General features: G+C 44.4%; 1 protein-coding gene and 1 long non-coding RNA gene across 6 annotated transcripts in view; one reads left to right on the top strand and one right to left on the bottom strand.

Moving 5' to 3' along the window:
* Positions 1-21,332, bottom strand: part of LOC119971619 (PHD finger protein 21A-like) — a 502,987-nt gene that overhangs the window by 90,260 nt on the left and 391,395 nt on the right. For all 5 annotated transcript variants that reach the window (XM_038807414.1, XM_038807416.1, XM_038807417.1 and 2 more), the window contains exons 5-6: positions 16,426-16,680; positions 5,398-5,487 (exon numbers count right to left, since the gene is read on the bottom strand). In XM_038807414.1, coding sequence (XP_038663342.1) covers positions 5,398-5,487; positions 16,426-16,680 — 345 coding nt within the window. The remainder of the gene's footprint in view (positions 1-5,397; positions 5,488-16,425; positions 16,681-21,332) is intronic.
* LOC119971620 lies at positions 7,195-20,491 on the top strand. The gene is made up of 2 exons (XR_005461876.1): positions 7,195-7,449; positions 20,097-20,491. It is a non-coding gene; the product is annotated as an uncharacterized LOC119971620 (long non-coding RNA).

The raw sequence follows: 21,332 nt of genomic DNA, 5'->3' as shown, positions 1-21,332 counted from the left end.
AATTAGCAAACGTGACACCACTGTTTAAAAAAGGAGGTAGGCAGAGAGTGGGTAATTATCGGCCAGTGAGCTTAACTTCGGTAGCAGGGAAGATGCTGGAATCTATCATCAAGGAAGAAATAGCGAGGCATCTGGATAGAAATTGTCCCATTGGGCAGACACAGCATGGGTTCATAAAGGGCAGGTCGTGCATAACTAATTTAACGGAATTTTTTGAGGATATTATCAGTGCGGTAGATAATGGGTAGCCAATGGATGTGGTATATCTGGATTTCCAGAAAGCCTTTGACAAGGTGCCACACAAAAGGTTGCTGCTCAAGATAAAGATGCATGGCATTAAGGGTCAAGTAGTAGCATGGATAGAGAATTGGTTAATTAACAGAAAGCAAAGAGTGGGGATTAATGGGTGTTTCTCTGGTTGGCAATCAGTAGCTAGTGGTGTCCCTCAGGGATCCGTGTTGGGCCCACAATTGTTCACAATTTACATTGATGATTTGGAGTTGGGGACCAAGGGCAATGTCCAAGTTTGCAGACGACACTAAGATGAGTGGTAAGGCGAAAAGTGCAGAGGATACTGGAAGTCTGCAGAGGGATTTGGATAGGTTAAGTGAATGGGCTAGGGTCTGGCAGATGGAATACAATGTTGACAAATGTGAGGTTATCCATTTTGGTAGGAATAACAGCAAACGGGATTATTATTTAAATGATAAAATATTAAAACATGCTGCTGTGCAGAGAGACCTGGCTGTGCTAGTGCATGAGTCGCAAAAAGTTGGTTTACAGGTGCAACAGGTGATTAAGAAGGCAAATGGAATTTTGTCCTTCATTGCTAGAAGGATGGAGTTTAAGACTAGGGAGGTTATGCTGCAATTGTATAAGGTGTTAATGAGGCCACACCTGGAGTATTGTGTTCAGTTTTGGTCTACTTACTTGAGAAAGGATGTACTGGCACTGGAGGGTGTGCAGAGGAGATTCACTCGGTTAATCCCAGAGTTGAAGGGGTTGGATTACGAGGAGAGGTTGAGTAGTCTGGGACTGTACTCGTTGGAATTTAGAAGGATGAGGGGGGATCTTATAAAAACATATAAAATTATGAAGGGAATAGATAGGATAGATGTGGGCAGGTTGTTTCCTCTGGCGGGTGAAAGCAGAACTAGGGGGCATAGCATCAAAATAAGGGGAAGTAGATTTAGGACTGAGTTTAGGAGGAACTTCTTCACCCAAACGGTTGTGAATCTATGGAATTCCTTGCCCAGTGAAGCAGTAGAGGGTCCTTCATTAAATGTTTTTAAGGTAAAGATAGATAGTTTTTTGTAGAATAAAGGGATTAAGGGTTATGGTGTTCAGGCCGGAAAGTGGAGCCGAGTCCACAAAAGATCAGCCATGATCTCATTGAATGGCGGAGCAGGCTCGAGGGGCCAGATGGCCTACTCCTGCTCCTAGTTCTTATGTTTCCTCCCATAGTCCGAAGATGTACAGGTTCGGTGGATTGGCCATGCTAAATTGCCCCTTAGTATCTAAAAGGTTAGGTGGGGTTACTGGGATAGGGTGGAGGCGTGGGCTTAAGTTGGGTGCTCTTTCCAAGGGCCGGTGCAGGCAGTTTTTGAAAAATATTTTTATTCCCCATTTTCACATTTTCTTCAGTATTTACCCCCCCACCAACAAACAGTAAACAGTAACGAATATGATGTCAATCCCCTTATTAATAACAACGATCCCATCCTCCCACCACCCCCCAAATAATGGCTCACCTGACAACATAAGCATCAATTAAAACTAAACCTCCCAAGGAGGGAAAAAGAAAATCAGGAATTGCCCCTGGTCACCATTGACATAGTCCAAACCCCCCCCCCCAAATATTCAATGCCATCCAATCCCGAAAGAGTGCTGTGAATGGAACTCATGAATTGTAGACTCCTCCCCTCCACTTCCTCTTGTAAACTCCTCCCCTAGCCTCGGTTCCTTCCCCCAACTTTTCACCCCGACTAGACTCACCGAAACCTGTTCTACCAGGCTCCGATGGCCGCAGCCCCTCCCCCCACCTCACTCCCGTTCACTGGCCGGCTTAAACTGGCCAGCGTGGAGGCCCCCGCCCGCGTCTCCTTTCCCCTTGCCTGGTCCCAGGAAAACCAAGAAATCTGCTTTAGCACACAACCCTAGCATAACACCTAAGCCTCAAAGAACTATCATTGCAAATGAAAGTCCCAACTCTTCCCTTGTCCAAATATACAGCGCTGACTCGTTCAGTACATACATCAACACGCAGTGAAAAAATAAAGTTACATGAGGCTACATCCCACTCTCAGTCCCATTTCTCAATTCTGCCACAGTCCTTCTGCCTTTGCAAACTCCTCCGTTGCTTCCGCCATCTCAAAATAAAAGTCCTCAAGATTTGCAGGTCACCCTCAACTTAGCTGGATATACTATGCCACACTGCACCTTGCTGATGTACAGTGCCTTCTTCACCCGGCTGAAGGCAGCCCGCCTCCTCGCTAGCTCCACCGTAAAGTCCTGGTATAAGCGTATACCAGCTCCAGCCCACTGCACCACCCGCTTCTGGTTTGCCCAGCACAGGACCTTCTCCTTCACGCTGTAACTACGGAAACACAGTTACTACTCTTGGCGGCTCACTCGCCTTTGGTCTATGCCTCCACTACTGATGAGCTCGATCCAGTTCGTATCAAGGGGGATCGCCCCCTCCCCCAATAGCTCCGCCAACATCGTGGCAACATACTCCGTCGGCCTCGGGCCTTCCATCGCTTCGGGCAGACCCACAATCCTCAGATTCTGCTGCCTGGATCTGTTTTCCAGGTCTTCCATTTTGCCTTGCAGACCCTTGTTGGTCTCAAGTCACCTTCCACAACTCCTTCCCCATCAAGATGAGTTGATCACTGTGCTGCGATAATACCTCTTCCACTTCCTGCAGTGTCTCACCTTGCTCCTGTACCTCCGCTGCTGCGCTTGATACCGCTGCCCTCACCGGGGCAATCGTCTCCTCCACCAGCACTTTCAATACCACCCCCATCTCCTTCATCGCTTCCATGTGCTTTGTGAACTGTTTTTCAAGTTCCACAACCATCACTTTGGTCATTTCTTCTGCTGTGAGCGATGCAACCTCCCCTGGTGCTCCAGCCTCCGCCTTCCTTACAGTTCCTGTGCTGACTTTTCCACTCACCAGCAGACTTTCATTAACTCCCTTTTTCACGCCCCCCCCCCCCCCCCCCCCCCCCCCCCCAAAGGTTGGACATTTCTCCTTCCTGTGCCTTCTTACAGCTTCTTCAGCCTCCGTTGACCCTGGGACCGGGCGTTAAAACCCCAAAATTTCTATTCCCGAGCGGGAGCCCTCCATTGTGTGGCTGCCTCCCGCCCGCCGTCACCGGAAGTCGACCTCACCTGTGGGCTGGTGCAGACTTGATGGGACAAATGGTCTCCTTCTGCACTGTAAAAAAACTATTCTATATGACCGAGGCTTCACATGTCTCGAGTGCAAAATCTGTTTAATGGTGTACTCGTACAGTAGCGACCCCAACTGTTCCTAGCCCCAAATGGTGCCAGCCCCCCACCCTCAGTATCCCTCTCAGTGACCGTCGATCTTCTTAGCCATCCGTGCTCTACTACTATGTCTAGGTGTGTCCGCAGGATATACATCAGCGATGGAGGCAGCTTGGTGCCTACCGTGTCCTTTGGCCTTTGATCACTTTGGCATGCGTCCTCTGGAGGGACCCTGCCGACTGGCCCGTGCCACCCTGTTCCGCACGCTGACCCAAGACATGCCGTTGTCAGAAGGGGAAGACTTGGGAGAGGTGGTGACTACCACCCTCTCCCTGGAGAGAGGCTACTGGTCGGCCTCCTGCACACCAGATCGGTGCCCATAAGGCCCTTAAGGGTTCCCTCCGGATAGAGGGGCAGTTGGGTTGAGCCTGGGCAGTCCCTGCGCCATCTGGTTCTGCCAGCCCTGGCAGCTCCCTAATGTCCGTACCATGGTACCGATGCCCTCCGCAATGCCCCTCTGTGTGCGAGCCATCCTCCACAGTGCCTCACCAATGTCAATTTGCATCTAGGACACTGTCCTCAATGACCAGGACATGCTCTGGAGCACCTCAGCAATGTCCATCTGAGACTGGGACATGCACCACAATGTCTCAGCAATGCCCATCTGAGACTGGGACATGATCCGCGGTGCCTCGGAAAGACCCACCTGCAACAAGGACACATCCTCAGGGTCTGGGACATGCTGTAGAGGTGTTCAACCATGGCCATCAGTGACCTGCGCCCCGCCTTGGACACCACCATTCATGGTGCTGATGTTGTGCTCCAGGCTCTCCACTGTGGTCAGCACTCTTGCAGTGTTGACCTCTGTGCCACGTATTGCTGGCACAATCTCCTGCGCCCATAAATTTTGGGACACCTCCAACTTGCTATGGACCTGTTGGGAGTGTCGCTGACATCCCCCTCTGAATCTCACGACTGCATCCTATCAACTGCATCGGCTCCGGGATAGCCTGGTCCGGAGGCTCAGCATCTGACTGAGACTCGGGTCCTGGGTTTCAGCAGACTCCCTGTGGCCGTCTCCCCTGGAAGTTCTTACCCCCACCTGATGTGCATCAGCAACTCATCCGTACAGTCTGGTGGACGTTCTTGTGGCACTGTGTGGCCGTCCTCCTGGTCACACTCAAGAGCTGCCTCTGCCTCCCAGGCCACACTTGCTGACCCTCCAACCCCCCTCAGGGGAACAGGGGGTCACTTCTCGACTCCGCCGCGTCTATGAACCTTTCATAGAATTTACAGTGCAGAAGGAGGCCATTCGGCCCATCGAGTCTGCACCTTACAAGAGTACCCTCCATGAGTGGGGAGCTACCGAGAGCGGTCCTGAAAAATCAGCTGGTGGGACAGTAATTTGTGGAGTGAAGCCTATGGGGTCTCGTCAAGTGGCCTACTTAACATTAGATACGGGTGACGGCCTTGCATGGTCGGCTATCGGGAAACTCTCGGCATTTCCCGCTTGCTACCACACTTCAAATGAATTTGGTTAGATGGTGCCTACAATTCTGGAATGAAACCTGTGTATCAATATACTTCCTTTTTGTACCAAATTCTCAACAGAATGGAGTCTTTGGTTATTCCTCCTCCCACCTTTACATCTATATATGAATAAAGATTCAAGGCAAGGAATACGACACTTACTGTAAACCAAATACAAGACTCATTTGAGCACTTCAAATTCTCCTAAATTACACATTAAACGTCTTGGAATCAAGCTCCTGGCGGAACAGAATCTGGCTCCTGAGACAGAAGTATGAAACATCTTAACTGGAATAGTGATAGACTACTTTGCATTCAAGCCATTTTTGAATGTGAAGTCACCAATAACAGAAGTTTTTTGTCACGCGCATTTACCTGTGGTAAAAGTGTTGGCCGTTGAGTCAGTCTAGGTGGAGGAATGAACTGAGGAACCTTGATTGGCGGCGAGTTTGTAGTCTGTACCTGCTGATTTTGAACACATTCATCTCTTACACACTATGATGGAAAACCTTCACATAAAGAATCACTAGCCATGTTTTTAAAATTCGAGGAAATGGATAAGCTTTCTTTTTTGAATTGTTAAAACCACAAACTTTCCAAAACAGGTAGCATTTATGTAAAAGATACAAACCAAATATACCAAAGACCTGCAAAATATAGAAAGAAGGACAACTTCACAATTCATAAATGCCCAATTCCAGCCTTTAGACAGAGGCCCCACTCCAGAGACCAAAGCACAATCTAGTCTGGCACTTCAGTTCAGTTTCAGGTGAGGCCACATATCACATGACATTATTCGAAGAGGAGCAAGGAGGTTCTCCCTGTTGTTCTGGCCAATAGTTACCTCTCAACACTGGGAATTATATGGCTCGTACCCCATTACTGCTTGTGAAGCCTCGCTTTGCACAGATTGACTGCCTGAATTTCTTATATTCCCAGAAGGCTAAAAGAGTATAACTTGGAATTGACTGGCACTGTGAACTTATCTTGTATACTTTAAACAGAAACAAAACATGCTGTTGAGATTTTCCAACGCCTGTGGAGAGAATACAGAGCTAACATAGAGCCAGGATTACCAGGCCTGAAACGTTAGCCCTGTTCTCTCTCCACAGATGCTGTCAAACCTTCTGCGATTTTCTGTTTTTCTGTCAGATTCCAGCATCCACAGTAATTTGCTTTTATATACCTTAAATGTGGAAGTCCAATTTCGATCAGTGCCTGTCATTTCCAACTTTTACTGTTTTTTACTTCTGGGTTAATTGTGGGCTTCATGGGGCAGCACAGAGGCACATGGTTAGCACTGCTGCCTCACGTCGCTGAGGACCCGGGTTCATTCGTGGCCCTGGGACATTGTCCGTGTGGAGTTTGCATGTTGTTTTCTCCGCGTCTGTGTGCGTTTCACCCCCGCAACCTAAAAAGATGTGCAGCGTAGGTGAATTAGCCACGCAAAATTGCCCCTTATTTGGAAAACAATAATTGGGTACTCTAAATTAATAAAATAAAATGTGGGCTTTGTGAAATATGTGGTCAGCACGGTAGCACAGTGGTTAGCACAGTTGCTTCACATCTGCAGGGTCCCAGGTTCGATTACCGGCTTGGGTCACTGTCTGTGCGGAGTCTGCATGTTCTCCCAGTGTGTGCATGGGTTTCCTCCGGGTACTCCAGTTTCCTTCCACAATCCAAAGATGTGCGGGTTAGGTGAATTGGCCATGCTAAATTGCCCTTGGTGTCCAAAAATGGTTAAGTGGGGTTACTGGGTTAGTTGCTCTTTGCAAGGGCCAGTGCAGACTCGATGGACCGAATGGCCTCCTTCAGCACTGTAAATTCTATGAAAACTAAACGTTGGAACAATTCATATTATAGTCAGAGACTGATGTACAGTGACAGCTGAGATTTACATTTCCTTTTCATCATGAAAAGAAACTTTTCTCTAATCCTATGTTACTGACAGTCTTTTTCTCTTTCAGTTGGCTTTTTTGTCTAACTGCCTGTACCCATTTTTATTCTTCTCTAGTTGTGTTGTATGTGTGCGTGCACATGTGTCTACAGGAATGGCTTCAAAATCCCAAAATATCCAGGACACTTAGAAAACAGTGAGCAAAATGTTTTTGCAATTGTAATCATGGCAAAATAGTCAATATTTTCTTTTGTTATTCTTTGAAACAGACTGCAACTTGTGACATTCAACATGCACAGATAAACACAGAAAACTATAAGCTTGTGTCAGTGACTCCTTGCTCTTCCAGAGTGTGTGTTGTTGAAGTCCTTGCAGATGGAAAGGGACAGTGACAAAAGCAAGGGCTCCTGCCATTGTCGAAGAACGCTGGCCCAAAGATCTAGCAATCTCCTCCTTTCCAAAGGAGTTTAAATCTGGTACCAAGTCAAAAGGATATCTTGATGTGTAGCAGCACTGATGTCAGCAAGCAGGTAAGCAACCAATCACATTGAAATATTCAAAAATAGTAAAAGGAAAAGCATTCACTTTTAGTTTAAAATTTCAAACAACAAAATAAATTTGAGTGAATTGCAAAATAATCGAAAAGAAAAATTAAAAACCTTTAAAATTGCAAAACCATATTTTTAAGAACTTGTGGAATTTACATATTGGAGAAATTTGACATTCCATAAATATAAAATTATCTTTTTTAAGGTCAGCCGTAATTATGCCGTTCAAAGCCCAGTTAACATCTTATTCAATTTGTACATTTTCAAGGGATTTTATGAACAGCAAGATTGACAACATAAGAATGGAAATTCATATCAGTTCAACGGATTTCTATTGATCTCAATATTGTGTGTGTGGGTGGGGCACAATGCAGAGCAGAGGGAAGATGTTGTGGGTGCCTCAACAGCACAGTCTCTGAAGTAGTGAAGAATCACATACAGAAACTTTTGGGGGTGTGGTGTTCTGCACATGTGCCAATTCTCAAAGTTGCTGGCAGTTTCTGTGGAGTAAAGACGGCAAAAGTTGACAGTTTTGCCATCATTACAGTAACATAATCCAAGCCCTTGAATTAACGTAAACTTCCACAGTTATGAAAAATAAAAAGGAAATATTCAAAAATATTTATATTTTCAGCATCTACCTTAATGTGTATGTGCTCATTTTTATTTGTATTCTGTAAAATTATAGAAGGTGAGTGATAAAACTCACTTGCACCTTGGTTTGTTGCCTATGAGAATGTTTGATGTGATTGGCTGCTTAAACTGACTTGATGGCATCCTTGGTGCTGGATGCCAGAGATTCTCTGTAGAGAGTGCCAAGATTAAATTAACGTTGGGAAAAGTGAAATCCAGGCCACAGATCTCACTGGGCCTTTGTGTGCAGCTTCCCTCGAGGGCAGCAGTGAGTATTTCTCACTTTGTGCTGACCACAAATTCTGGGCCATCAACTCAAAGTTGGTGACAACTGGTAAAACAGTCAATTCTCAACTAAAGGGTTCAGTTGAAATCAGTGCCTGGTTATTTCAACATTAAATTGATTTCAAAGGGTTAGCAAAAAGTTTGCTTTGTTTTTTAGTTAAGACATAATTCAGAAAATTCAGTCTCAGAAAACAGATTGCAGCAACAAAAAAAAGGGTAGAATTTGCAACATTTAATAAAAAGGGCTTGCAAGCAGGTTGGGTGCAGCATATGAAGGTTGGATGTGGGCTGCTAGCAGACTTCGACTTTTGTGCTAATGTTTCTTGGACCATTAGTGATTTTGTGGCATGGAATGAGAATGGATTTGGATTTTGTTTATTCTTACGTGTTCCAAGGTAGTGAAAAGTATTTTTCTGCGAGCAGCTCAACATATCATTAAGTACACGAAAAGAAAAGGAAATAAAAGAAAATACAGAATAGGGCAATACAAGGTACACAATGTAACTACATAACACCAGCATCGGGTGAAGCATACAGGGGTGTAGTGTTACATATATTCATAGAGCAGTACAGCACAGAACAGGCCCTTCAGCCCTCCATGTTGTGCCGAGCATTGTCCGAAACAGAGATCAAGCTATCCCACTCCCTGTCATTCTTGTGTGCTCCATGTGCCCATCCAATAACTGCTTGAAAGTTCCTAAAGTGTCCGACTCCACTATCACAGCAGGCAGTCCATTCCACACACTAACCACTCTCTGAGTAAAGAACCTACCTTGGACATCCCTCCTATTTCTCCCACCCTGGATCTTACAGTTATGCCCGCTTGTAACAACTACATCCACCCGAGGAAATAGTCTCTGAACGTCTACTCTATCTATCCCCCTCAACATCTTATAAACCTCTATTAAGTCGCCTCTCATCCTCCTCTGCTCCAAAGAGAAAAGCCCTAGCTCCCTCAACCTTTCCTCATAAGACCTATCCTGCAAACTAGGCAGCATCCTGGTAAATCTCCTTTGCACCCTCTCCAATGCTTCCACATCCTTCCTATAATGAGGTGACCGGAACTGCACACAATACTCCAAATGTGGCCTCACCAGGGTCATGTATAGTGGCAGCATAACCCCGCGACTCTTAAGCTCAAGCCCCCTGTTAATAAACGCTAACACACTATAAGCCTTCTTCACGGCTCTATCCACTTGAGTGGCAACCTTCAGAGATCTGTGGACATGAACACCAAGATCTCTCTGTTCCTCCACATTCCTCAGAACCCTGCCGTTGACCATGTAATCTGCATTCAAATTTTTCCTACCAAAATGAATCACCTTGCACGAATCAGGGTTAAACTCCATCTGCCATTTTTCGGCCCAGCTCTACATCCTATCAATATCTCTTTTCAGCCTACAACAGCCCCCCCCACCTCATCCACTACTCCACCAATCTTGATGTCATCAGCAAATTTACTGACCCACCCCTCAGCCCCCTCCTCCAAGTCATGGATAAAAATCACAAATAGCAGAGGACCCAGCACTGATCCCTGTGGTACACTGTTGGTAACTGGTCTCCAGTCTGAACATTTTCCATCCACCACCACCATCTTCTATGTGACAGCCGGTTACTTAACAAATTGGCCAAATTTCCCTCTATCCCACACCTCCTTACTTTCTTCATGAGCCGACCATGGGAACCTTATCAAATGCCTTACTAAAATTCATGTATACGACATCAACTGCCCTACCTTCATCTACACACTTAGTTACCTCCTCAAAGAATTCAATCAAATTTGTGAGGCAAGATTTACCCTTTACGAATCCGTGTTGACTATCCCGGATTAAGCTGCATTTTTCCAAATGGTCATAAATCCTATCCTTCAGGACCCGAAGACAGACTAACTGGCCTATAATTACTAGGGTCATTCCTATTCCCTTTCTTGAACAGAGGAACAACATTCACCACTCTCCAGTCCTCTGGCACTATTCCCGTGGACAGCGAGGACCCAAAGATCAAAGCCAAAGGCTCTGCAATCTCATCCCTTGCCTCCCAAAGAATCCTTGGATATATCTCATCTGGCCCAGAGGACTTATTGACCCTCAGGTTTTTCAAAATTGCTAATACATCCTTCCTCAGAACATCTACCTCCTCCAGCCTACCCGCCTGTATCACACACTCATCCTCAAATACATGGCCCCTCTCCTTGGTGAACACTGAAGAAAAGCATTCAACGCCTCTCCTATTTCTTCTGACTCCATGCACAAAATAAATTGCTTACTGTCACGAGTAGGCATCAATGAAGTTACTGTGAAAAGCCCCTAGTCAAGTTCCCACTACTGTCCTTGACCGGCCCTACCCTCACCCTGGTCATTCTTTTATTTCTAACATAAGAGTAAAAAGTCTTGGGGTTTTCCTTAATCCGACCCGCCAAGGACTTCTCATGCCCCCTCCTAGCTCTCCTAAGCCCTTTCTTTTTAAAGCTCATTCCTTGCTATCCTGTAACCCTCAAGCGACCCAACTGAACCTTGTTTTCTCATCCTTTTAATCAGGTCAGTCCATAAGAGGGTGGATTAAGAGTCTGGTAACAGCGGGGAAGCTGTTTTTAAGTCTGTTTGTGCATGTTGTCAGACTTTTGTATCTCCTGCCCAATGGAAGAAGTAGGAAGTGAGTAAGCCGGATGGGAGGGGTCTTTATTATGCTGCCTGCTTTCCCCAGGCAGCGGGAGGTGTAGATGGAGTCAATGAATGGCAGGCAGGTTTGTGGATGGACTGGGCTGTGTTCACGACTCTCTGAAGTTTCTTGTGGTTTTGGGCTGAGCAGTTGCCATACCAGGCTGTGATGTAGCCAGATAGGATGCTTTCTATGGTGCATCTGTAGAGTTAATGTGGACATGCCAAATTTCCTTAGTTTCCTGAGGAAGTATAGGTGCTATTGTGCTTTCTTGGTGGCAGCGTCAGCGTGGGTGGACCAGGCCAGATTTTTGGAGATGTGTACCCCTAGGAATTTGAAATTGCTAACCATTTCTACCTCGGCCCCATTGGTGCTGACAGGGTGGGTACAGTACTTTGCTTTCTGAAGTCAATGACCAGCTTTTTAGTTTTGTTGGCATTGAGAGATAGATTGTTGTCGCTGTGGAACTGTGCGTCCTCCAAGGTGTGGGAGTCGTTAAAGGCGGTGATTGGGGAAGTCATCTCGTACAAGGGCTGGTTTAGCACACTGGGCTAAATAGTTGGCTTTTAGAGCAAACCAAGGCAGGCCAGCAGCATGGTTCAATTCCCGTACCAGCCTCCCCGAAGATGCGCCAAAATGTGGCGACTAGGGGCTTTTCACAGTAACTTCATTTGAAGCCTTCTTGTGACAGTAAGCTACTTTCATTTCATTTCAAGGCTCATATGGATAGGGAGGTGAGGCAGGAGTACCAGGCGCCAGTGGATGAGAATTTGGTTGTGGATAGGGAGTATACAAGTGATCCCATGCCAGAGCTTGGACACGCAGGAAGCAGCTGCAAATGCAGTTTTTACCTGTTGTCTGCAGGCCGGATGGTGTGTCAGCTGTGGCGGGTAAAGGGGGTGGTATACGAGTATGGGAAGTAGCCTAGCCGCCTTTAAACTAAGGTGGCAAGAGCTGCTCGAGAGATTGTGCAGGTGCGGGAGCCAGGGGGGGGTCGGGGTGGGAGAACTGGTGTCTGCCCCTGAAAAGGTCCATGGGTATTCCAGTCGTTCTATGAAGGCCTTTATGTCGGAGCCGCCGGAGGATGAACAGGGGATGTTAAGGTTTTTAGAGATGTTGGGAGTTTCCTCAGGTGGAGGAGGCATTGAGGGAGGAATTGGAGGCACCGGTGTGATTGGAGGAGGTGCGCACAGCTGTGGGGGAGATGCAGGCTCAGGAGACGCTGGGACCAGATGGGTGTTCGGTAGAATTTCAATAAGACATTTGTGGATCAGTTGGCCTCATTAGTGTTGGGGATGTTTAATGATTCATTGACATAAGGTTCCCTTCCGGAGACGTTGAGACAGGGTTCTATTTCCCTCCTCCAAAAGGAGGGGGAGTTTGGGGTCGTAACAGCCGATTTCTCTGCTTAACGTGGATGCAAATCTTCTAAGGTTTTAGCTTTAAAATTGGAGAGGCTGTGGGGAAGGATCAGACAGGCTGTGCGTCGTCTAACTTGAGGCGGTTACTCAATGTGATTCTTGCACTATTCTGGGGTCAGAGCCAGAAATAATTGTGATTTTCGACGTGGAAAAGACATTCAACAGAGTTGAATGGCGATACCTGTTCACAGTTTTGGAGAAGTTTGGGTTTGGTTCAAGGTTTGTATTGTGGGTGCAACTGTTAAATGAGGCACCGTCTGCTAGTGTGCGAACTAACACCATGAGCTTGGAGTTCTTTAGATTGTGCAGGGGGAAGAGGCAGGGTTGTTCTATGCCTCCCTTATTGTTCGCATTAGCCATTGAGCCATTGCCTTGGGGGCCTTGGAAAAGTGGAGGGGGATTGCGAGATGTGGGGTAGAGCATAGGGTGTCTTTGTATGCCAACGCTCTCTTGCTATATATGCAAGGGATCGGGGGACATGGTGTCAAGGTGGTTATTTGTTTCAACCGGGGAAACTGGTTGCCACATTTGGGGGGTGGAAAGGTTCAGGGGCTGGAGAGGGTAAGGGGCTTATTTTTAGAGGGGCACTTTGCTGACTGGGAGGAGCTGAAGGAGAAAGCAGGCCTTTTGCGGGGGGGGGGGGGGGGGGGGGGGTGGGGGTAATGTGTTTAGGTTCTATCAGGTGTGTGACTGGGCCCGGAGTGCTTTCCCTACATTCCTGGTGGCGCTGACATCCACTTTGTTGGAAAGTATCCCGTCCTGTACAGGGCCGGAGGAGGGCAGTATGTCTGGGATATAGGGTCGGATCATGGGGGAAGAGCAGGTTTCGGTGGAGGTTAAAGCTAGGTGCAAGGAGGAGCTGGGTCCAATTTTGGAGGTGGTGCGGAATGCGTCTCTCCACAGGGTGAATAAAGGTGGTGTTCAGGGCACCTGTCACCAAGGCCAGAATGAGTCAATTTTTAGGGGGCTGAAGATAAGTGTGGGCAGTGCTCGAGAGGGCCTGCAAACCATACAGACATGTTCTGGCCCTGCCCCAAGTTAGGGGGTTTCTGGGGCCTTTTTTAAATAACAATATATCAGCGATTTTAGATGTGGATTTTGAGCCCAGCTCATTAACTGAGATATTTGGGGTATTGGACCAGCTGAAATTGAGGACAGGTGTGATGGCAGATGCTCTGGCTTTTCCCTTGTTGATGGCCTGGTGGCGGATTCTGCTGAGGTGGAGACAGGAGCATCTTCCAATGGCGCATCATGGCTGGATGACTTGGAGTTTTTGTATATCGAGAAGGTTAAGTTCACGGTGAGGGGAGTAATGAATGGATTCTACCGTAGGTGCCGTCTGTCTATATTACATTTCAAGGATCTGATCAGTATTAGCTATTAGGGGGGTTGGGGGGTTCTATTGGGAAGGGGTGGCAATAATTGTTGGTGGGCATTGTTATATGTATTTGTTTACTGTGGTTGTTGATACATACTTTATTGTTTGATTGTTGTTTATGTATAAGTGTTAAAAATCTAATTTTTTTTTTAAAAAAGGGCTTTCAAAAGAATTAAGTAAATAGAAACAAATGATAACATTTGTTGTAAAGTAGATGCAATAATTTTATGAAAACGTAACTAAAAGAACACCAACATTTCACAGCTCATTAATGGAAGTGTCTTTTTTACTATTCATACTTTTAGGAAACTAAAAGTAATTATGTAGGTACTATTTTTTTCATGTATGGAACGATCTGTCTGCAGAACAATACACGTGAACAATACACGGTACACGTGACAATAAAACAAATCCAAATCGAAAGGTAGTTTTAAGTGATTTATTTGTATTGGTAGACATTAGAAATAAGGTATAGTTTTAAGTGGATTTAATTTAATGCTTCTGTGCCTGGAAGGGTAAAAGCTAAAGTTAGATTCATGCTAGACAAAGATGTTTCTTTCGCATGTGTGGAGGTTGGTTAAGTTCTAACTGTGCTTAGAGAGAGCTACAACAAGAATAAGTAAATCAGCAGTGGTTGCTTAGCAACTGGGGCCTTGTAAAGGGGAGGAGCGTTTACGTTTTAGCTTAAATAAATTGACTGGCAATCAGATAGGTAGTGATAAAGCAGCTCTCACAGCTCTGTTTTGAAGCAGGAGGCTTTGGAAGGCTAAAGGTGGAACACAGCTCTCTCGGTCTTACTAAAGAAAAGCCATACTATAGAGAAATGGTTAAGAAAACACATACCGGAAATCTAAAGTCCAGCTAGTTAAGAAAGAGAAATGAAGGGAAGTGTCCAAGAAGCATGGGGTTAAGCGAACAGAGACCAATGTATGGTTCAGAAGAATTCAAGGAAGAGTAAACAAAGTGTTCCAAGTTAAAGAGACAATTGCAGTAACCAGATTTAAATTGGGACAGCAGCATTCAAAGGAAATCAAATATCAGATGCTGTCTGGGAATCGAGAGTTGAAGCATTTCAGAGCAATTTGCTCAGCAGCCAAGACAAAGTAATCCTAAAGGAGTTGGTGTAAAATCCTGTACTGGATTTGCTGAAGTGGAGCAGAAGCTTTGTTGAAGGTGTTATTTGGAAAACCTGGTTTGGATTTTGGAATGCAAATTGCTATGAGAGAAGATTTTAAAGAGTGTTTTGGGGAATGGAGTTTGGAAGCTCTCGTGTGATAATCATCTGGAAGGATTCTGAGATGACTTCCACAAACATCCATTTAGAGTTCATCGTGGAGAGTATTTGCACACAGTCCACCTGTGTGCTTAAAAAGGACTTGCCGTTAATGTAGGTTAAGTTGTACTTTGCAATCAGTGTTAATTCTGAAGCCTGTGTGAAGCTGACACGCTAAGGTGGGAGTAAAGGAGTATTGTATAATAATCCAACTTTTCATGTATAGTTTTTGTTCCTTGTTGTTAAAACAAATTAGTGACTCTTTCTCTATGTTTTATATATTAAAAAAAGTAAAAGTTATGGTCTTGTGAGCCAGGGTTCCATTCTGGGATCTTCCTGTCCAGTTATATCAACTGGGATCGTAACAAAAGAACAAACACACTGTCTGAATCAAAGCCTTAACTCACATTCACTCCTTAAAGCTCTTACTCTCACATGGCAGATATTCCCCTGCCTTTTTGTTATGCAAGGCTTACTTTATGGTTTTGCCCTTCTCCTTAGTGAAAAAATAAGGATTTCAGCATGGACTCTGGCTGGGCATGGAACACCTGTATCTTGATATATCGAAACCATACAAGACAGGCTGGTGGGGTCTTTACCATTTTTGTAAATCTTCAAACTTGAAGTATCAAATTTGAAGGGTACAGCTGCTTTTAATTGTACATTGTAGTTTTTTTTTTAAAGATCATTTGAATTAGTTATGAATCAGGATTAACCTTGCCCTTTAAGTTTATGGCATAAAATTCTTATGCTAATAACTGTTCTGCTGATTGTAGCGAGCAAATATTCTACTCAGGAGTTTTGTTTATCTTCAAAAATAAAGGTTGTGGGCAGGTAAAGACAAGAGGTTGAAAAATTCCGAGGCATATTTGATTGGAACACTTTTCATAACCCATCAGCCCTGGGTTTTAAAGCAGTCCCAAAGGGACTCTGGCAGTTGTAAAGGTCCTAAGTGCCTTCGGAGTTTGAACAGCCACATTTCAGGTCATATGATTCTAGCAACCCAACTGAAAATAGGCAATAAAATATGTCCTCTGGGATGTCTTCTGAGGTGGGGACATGGGGAAGAAGGAGATTGCTCTTTTGAGGCTGGGTTTGAGATAAATTGATGGGACATCTGATCCATACTACTGGCAATGGTCTAAAAAGCATAAAGAAAGACACCACGACTGAAATATAGTTCCTTATCCTAATCTATAAATAAAATTAACATTCAATGACAGATTTGTGGAAGGCAAAGTAAAATATATGCCTTTACCAAGGAAACTCTGTTTAAAAGAAAACAAATAGCATTCCCAAGTTTTTCTTACCAACTGTACAGTTGATTTTGGCATTATTCGCACAGCATCGGCCCCCAGAGTTGTCAGTCTGTTGGTGATTTGAAGGTTGATGGGTGTGTTTTGAGAGTCTGCATTAACCACTGATTTCTGAGGGTTGCTTAGAGCCGTTACCATGGCAATGGTAGGTCTTGGTGTAACGATCGAGGCAGACATGGTATGTGTTGTTTTTAGTAGAGTGAGTGGAACCTGCTTTGTGGTAAGAACTGAAGCTTCAGTTATTGTTTTCTGTGAATTAGAAAAAGTGCACAAAATTGTAAATAGATTAGGCCTTTTGAATAAACAAATATAATCAAGAAACATTTCAGCCCCTTGCATTTCCAATCTGCATTTTAAAAACAAACATTTCTGCATTTCATTTTGCAATGCTGAAAGAAACCTATGGAAGTTATAAGCATGTTCAGCATGACAATACTACCAAAAAGGTCAGATTCAGAACATGGGTGGCATCTATTCCCTCATTCTAATTTTGTTCTAAATATCTGCTGAAAACATTAAGGTTCAATATCCTCAAAAAACGACAATAAACCAGCTGCATCCCAATTATTCCAGTGTTAGCTTATAAAGTTTTTTTGAACAGACCTCTTAAATGCTGAGAAACATTTGGCCTTGAGTAACTGCATTTGCCAACATATTTAGTCTGCATTTTAGGGTTGAAGCTCCAATGTGAAATTATGACAACTTTTCACCTTAAAAGAGGCAGCCAAGGATAAGCTTAAACATGACTTGGAGTAGGGCTTGGATTTTCAAAGGATCCTTACATTACGTCAATTGTTCATCAGTACCAAGTGCCTGATGAAACACACAGGAAAATACATATTGGTACAACTCTTCATTTTAAAGGAGCCATCCATCTCTGTACTAGTAAAATGTATATATGGATATATCACTGACTTTACTGCAGTCATTTAAATCATTGAAGAACTGAAAAAAATTAATGTGGAAATTAAAAATCCCCGACATATGCAAGATTTGCCATGGAGATTCAACAAGGTATTTGAGGGAAACTTCCCATATTCCTACCAGCAAACCAGGAAAATATTTTATTCTTTCGCAGGGTGTTGGCATCACTGGCTAGACCAGCATTTGTTGCCAATCCCTTTTTAAACCAATGTAGTCCATATGGTGTAGGTACACCCATAATATTGTGAGGTACAGAGTTTCAAGATTTTGCATGCAAACGAAATTAGACACATAAAGAGTGATGATAGATATAAGCTAATTTTTTACTAATCACCAATCTGCACCGTGATACTCTTTTCTATTCATTCCCATGAAAACCACCCCTCTGAAACACAAATGCGGGCAGCACTGCGGCCTCACAGCTCCAGGGACCCGGGTTCAATTTCCGCTTCGGGTGACTGTGTGGGGTTTGCATTTTCTCCCCGTATCTGCGTGGGTTTCCTCTGGGTGCTCGGGTTACTTCCCACAGTCTAAAGCTGCACAGGTTAGATGGATTGGCCATGCTAAATTGCCCCTTAGTGTCCAAAAAGGTTAGGTGGAGTTACTGGGTTACGGGGATAGGGTGGAGATGTGGGCTTAAGTAGGGTGCTCTTTCCAAGGGCCGGTGCAGACTCGATGGGCCGAATGGCCTCCTTCTGCACTAAGTTCTATGATTCTGCTTCTATGTAATGAAGGAGGCTGATACATGCAAAGTTTATTGGATGCAGATATTAATCATTCAAATGGACATATATAAACACAATACTTTGCTGAATGTTGCTGGGGTCAGTGACTCTTTATGAATAATGAACAATCCAATTACAGGAACTCTGTTCTTCTGCCACTGACCTACACAAGCACAAGTTCCGCATTGATCTGAATTGATTGGTTAATATCACGATAGGTAAAATATCAATTCTCTTCCCCCACAGCCTCAAAAAAGGCAAGAGATTAATATCCTCTGCTTAGCAGAATCCGAGGCAAGCAGAAGCCCCGTGTACAACTTCTCGCCATTTATTGAACTAACATACTTGGCACGTGTGTCATAGAAAGTTATCATAGATCATAGAATTTACAATGCAGAAGGAGGCCATTTGGCCCATTGAGTCTGCATCGGTCCTTGGAAAGAGTACCCTACACCTCCACCCTATCCCCCACTGGCGGGTGAAAGCAGAACTAGGGAACATAGTCTCAAAATAAGGGGAAGTAGATTTAGGACTGAGTTTAGGAGGAACTTCTTCACCCAAAGGGTTGTGAATCTATGGAATTCCTTACCCAGTGAAGCAGTAGAGGCTCCTTCATTAAATGTTTTTAAGGTAAAGATAGATAGTTTTTTGAAGAATAAAGGGATTAAGGGTTATGGTGTTCGGGCCGGAAAGTGGAGCTAAGTCCACAAAAGATCAGCCATGATCTCATTGAATGGTGGAGCAGGCTCGAGGGGCCAGATGGCCTACTCCCGCTCCTAGTTCTTATGTTCATAACCGCACCAAACCTTTTTTGGAAACTAAGGGGCAATTTAGCATGGCCAATTCACCTAACCTGCACATCTTTGGACTGTGAGAGGAAACCGGAGCATCTGGAAGAAACCCACGCAGACATGGGGAGAAAGTGTAAATTCCACACAGTCACCCGAGGCTGGAATTGAACCTGGGACCCTGGAACTGCGAGGCAGCAGTGCTAACCACTGTGTCACTGTGCCACCCCAAATAAAATCCATCCGGTGATGGATTATCACGTTTTCAGCTCACTTCAAAATAAATAGTTCAGTTATACAAAGGGCTAAAGACATGGAACCATAATTGTGTTTGTTGTCTTTCAGTTTTAACACAGTGCAATAAAATCTATAGGGAAATTGGGAACATCTCATGCACAAGAACGTATTAACAGTTGCTGGAGAAAACTATTTGGCCTTTTGACTATACTCTGTCACTCAAGAAGATTATAGCTGATCTTCTACCTCAACTCCACCTTCCCACACTGACCCTATATCTTTTCATTCCGTTAATACCCAAAAGCGTAATGACCTTGGTTTTGCATATACTAATTGATGAGCATCCACAGCTCGCTGGGATAAAAAATTTAGAAGATTTACAATTCGAGTGAAGATTTTTCTTCTCATCCCAGTCCGATATGGCAATCACTATTCTCAGATTGTGATCCTCATGTTTTGGATTATTCAGCCAGAAGAAACATTTTTACAGTACCTAACCTGCCAATCCTCTCCAGAATTTTATCTGCTTCAATGAGATTGCCTCTCATACTTCTAAACTCCAGGAAACATATACCTGGTCTACCCAATCTTTCCTTATGAGGCAATCTCCTCATCCCAGGAAGTCGATGATTGAATTATCATTGCAGTCCCTCCAGAGCACGTATATTGTTCTTTCAGCAAAGTAGCCACAATTCTACACAGTAGTTCAGGTGTCGCCTTATGCTTGTGCTGTTCCGCCAGGGGACTATTTGCTCATGCCTGAATCCTGGTCCCTATTATCCCGAGACCCTCTGCTTCTGAAGTTTTCTTTTTTATCCTTTCTCGGTTAGTGTGTTGGGAAGCGCTGACTGCACTGATTATAATCTGGACCAACTGTATGAAAATTTGCTGGTCTTCTCTGTATAAATGTGTAGAATGATGATCTTTCTGTACTGTGCTGGAGTTTGGATGCGCCAGATTTTTTTCTGTAATTTCTTTTCTGTTATTGTAGGGTTAAAGAATGGGTGACCGGTTCCTGCTAAGGTTATCATATCCGAGAAAGGGACGTCAGAATGTGTTATTGATGCCAATGATATGACTGGAGCTGAGGGAGCTATTTCCTCGAATATGGTGAGATGATCTTATCCCGAATTCTCATTGACTATGCAAGCAATCACCATGTAGGAAGGTGTGCGCCATTTTACCATGTTTTCATGGCCTTATCTTCCTCTCCCTCGTTATCTAGTATATCTGTTGATATGGAGGCACCAAGGTTAGTGATTATACGGAACCAGCTGTATTGTTGTTCTCCTGTATTCTGTATTTATTTATGCTGAGATATTTTTGCTGTGCTGTACCCACATTATGTGAAAATGGAAAAATCAATAAAAATATACATTTGAAAAATGTAAAGGGATCAATTATAATTTTTGGAGAATGAGAAGTAGTGGTCTCTGTGACTTGGCAGCCCTTGACTTGGATAGGAAGCAAGTAAATACAGAGACCGTGGTGTTCACAAACAGAAAGAGAAGACAGGAGAGTTGGAAAGGTTCCGGAAGTTCACCATACAGGAAAGATTGCACGGGCGAAACCCGGTTTACATGGAAGTTGCTGCCCATGAAGAATCAGCTAAATCTTCGAGAAGGAACTGGAATTCTGTTTGAAAGAACTGTGCAGCTGGAACAGGAACCATACAGGCGTTCAGATTGTCTATAGTAATCATGCAATAGTTTTTGTGATGTCTACTATTCCATTTTGTTACAATCCTGTTAGGGACCGTTAACATTTAAAGAACTAATCTGAACATCCCACAATTAGCCATCAGAAGATTTCGTATTTTTAAACAAAAACAAACTTTATTGTACATCAAAAAGAATGAAACAAAGTTAGAATTATTAAATGATAAATTACCAAATTTATGCTGTATACCCATATGAACGTTCATTCACTTTAGAATCTTGGAATCCCTGCAGTGCAGAAAAAGGCCATTCAGCCCATCGAGTTTGCACCGACATTCTGACAGAGCACCCTATCTAGGCCCACTCCACTGCCCTATCTCTGTAACCCCACCCAACCATTGGACACCAAGGGGCAAATTTTTGCACGGCCAATCCACCTAACCTGCACATCTTCGGACTGTGGGAGAAAACCGGAGCTGCCGCAGGAAACCCACACAGACAAGGGAGAATGTGCAAACTCCACACAACAGTCACCCAAGGTCGGAATCGAATCCAGGACCCTGGTGCTG

This window comes from Scyliorhinus canicula, chromosome 9 (genome assembly GCF_902713615.1).
Source record: "Scyliorhinus canicula chromosome 9, sScyCan1.1, whole genome shotgun sequence".
Classification (NCBI taxonomy): Eukaryota; Metazoa; Chordata; class Chondrichthyes; order Carcharhiniformes; family Scyliorhinidae; genus Scyliorhinus; species Scyliorhinus canicula.
This window is presented reverse-complemented; position numbering and strand designations above follow the sequence as displayed.